Here is a 760-nt window from a genome sequence, read left to right as displayed (position 1 = left end):
ATATATATATATATATATATATATATATATATAACGTACACGTTTTTTGTTCAGCAGGTAATAATTATTTATTTGCCGTTGTTGCTGTTGCTGCTGTTGCTGCTGCTGCTGCTGTTGCTGCTGCTGCTGCTGCTTGCAGCTCAGGACGCTGGAGAAGAGCGGCGCTGCGCCCCCGGCGGTGGATTTGTCGGCTGCTCTGGGCGCTGTGAGGCCCCTAGCCATCGTAGCCCCCACTCGCTGCTTCTCTGCTGCTGCTGCTGCTGCTGCTGCTGCTGGTGCTGCTCCCGGTGGTGGTGCTGCTGCTGCTGCTTCCGTTGCTGCTGTTGCTGCTGCGCCTGCTCGTCTTCAGCCGTCGCTATGCTGAGGCCGCACCCGCCACAGCAACTTGAGCAGCAGCAGCTGCAGCAGCAGCTGCAGCATCAGCAGCTGCAGCAGCAGCTGCAGCATCAGCAGCTGCAGCAGCAGCTGCTGCTGCAACGGCAGTACTACCATCAACAGCAGAAGTAGCCGCTACCGCAATATTGTTTGTGCGTATCTCAGTTGAGGTGTATGTACAACTCCTGCTTCTGCTGCTGCTGCTGCTGCTGCTGCTGCTGCTGCTGCTGCTGCTGCTGTTGCTGCTGGTGTTTGTGTTTCAGGGCCCAGCATACTGTCAGGTGTTTGGCGATGGCTACGAAGAAGAAGACGAAGAAACAGAATACAAACGGGTGGAGGAGCTGATCAACGAAGTGCAGCAAATGCTGAGACAGACCAAGCAGCG

At 55.4% G+C, this 760-nt stretch overlaps 1 protein-coding gene across 1 annotated transcript in view; it reads left to right on the top strand.

Annotated features, from left to right (window-relative positions):
* Nucleotides 1–357: 357 nt before the first annotated feature.
* Nucleotides 358–760, top strand: part of EMH_0055190 (uncharacterized protein) — a gene marked incomplete at both ends in the record, with an annotated part of 1,804 nt that continues 1,401 nt past the window's right edge. Inside the window, 2 exons of the mRNA XM_013497205.1 lie at nt 358–482; nt 639–658. Coding sequence (XP_013352659.1) covers nt 358–482; nt 639–658 — 145 coding nt within the window. The remainder of the gene's footprint in view (nt 483–638; nt 659–760) is intronic.

This window comes from Eimeria mitis, genomic scaffold (genome assembly GCF_000499745.2).
Source record: "Eimeria mitis Houghton genomic scaffold, Emh_scaff2533, whole genome shotgun sequence".
In the NCBI taxonomy this organism is placed as follows: domain Eukaryota; phylum Apicomplexa; class Conoidasida; order Eucoccidiorida; family Eimeriidae; genus Eimeria; species Eimeria mitis.
The sequence above is the reverse complement of the archived record's forward strand: the minus strand, read 5'-3'. Positions and strand labels throughout refer to the sequence as shown.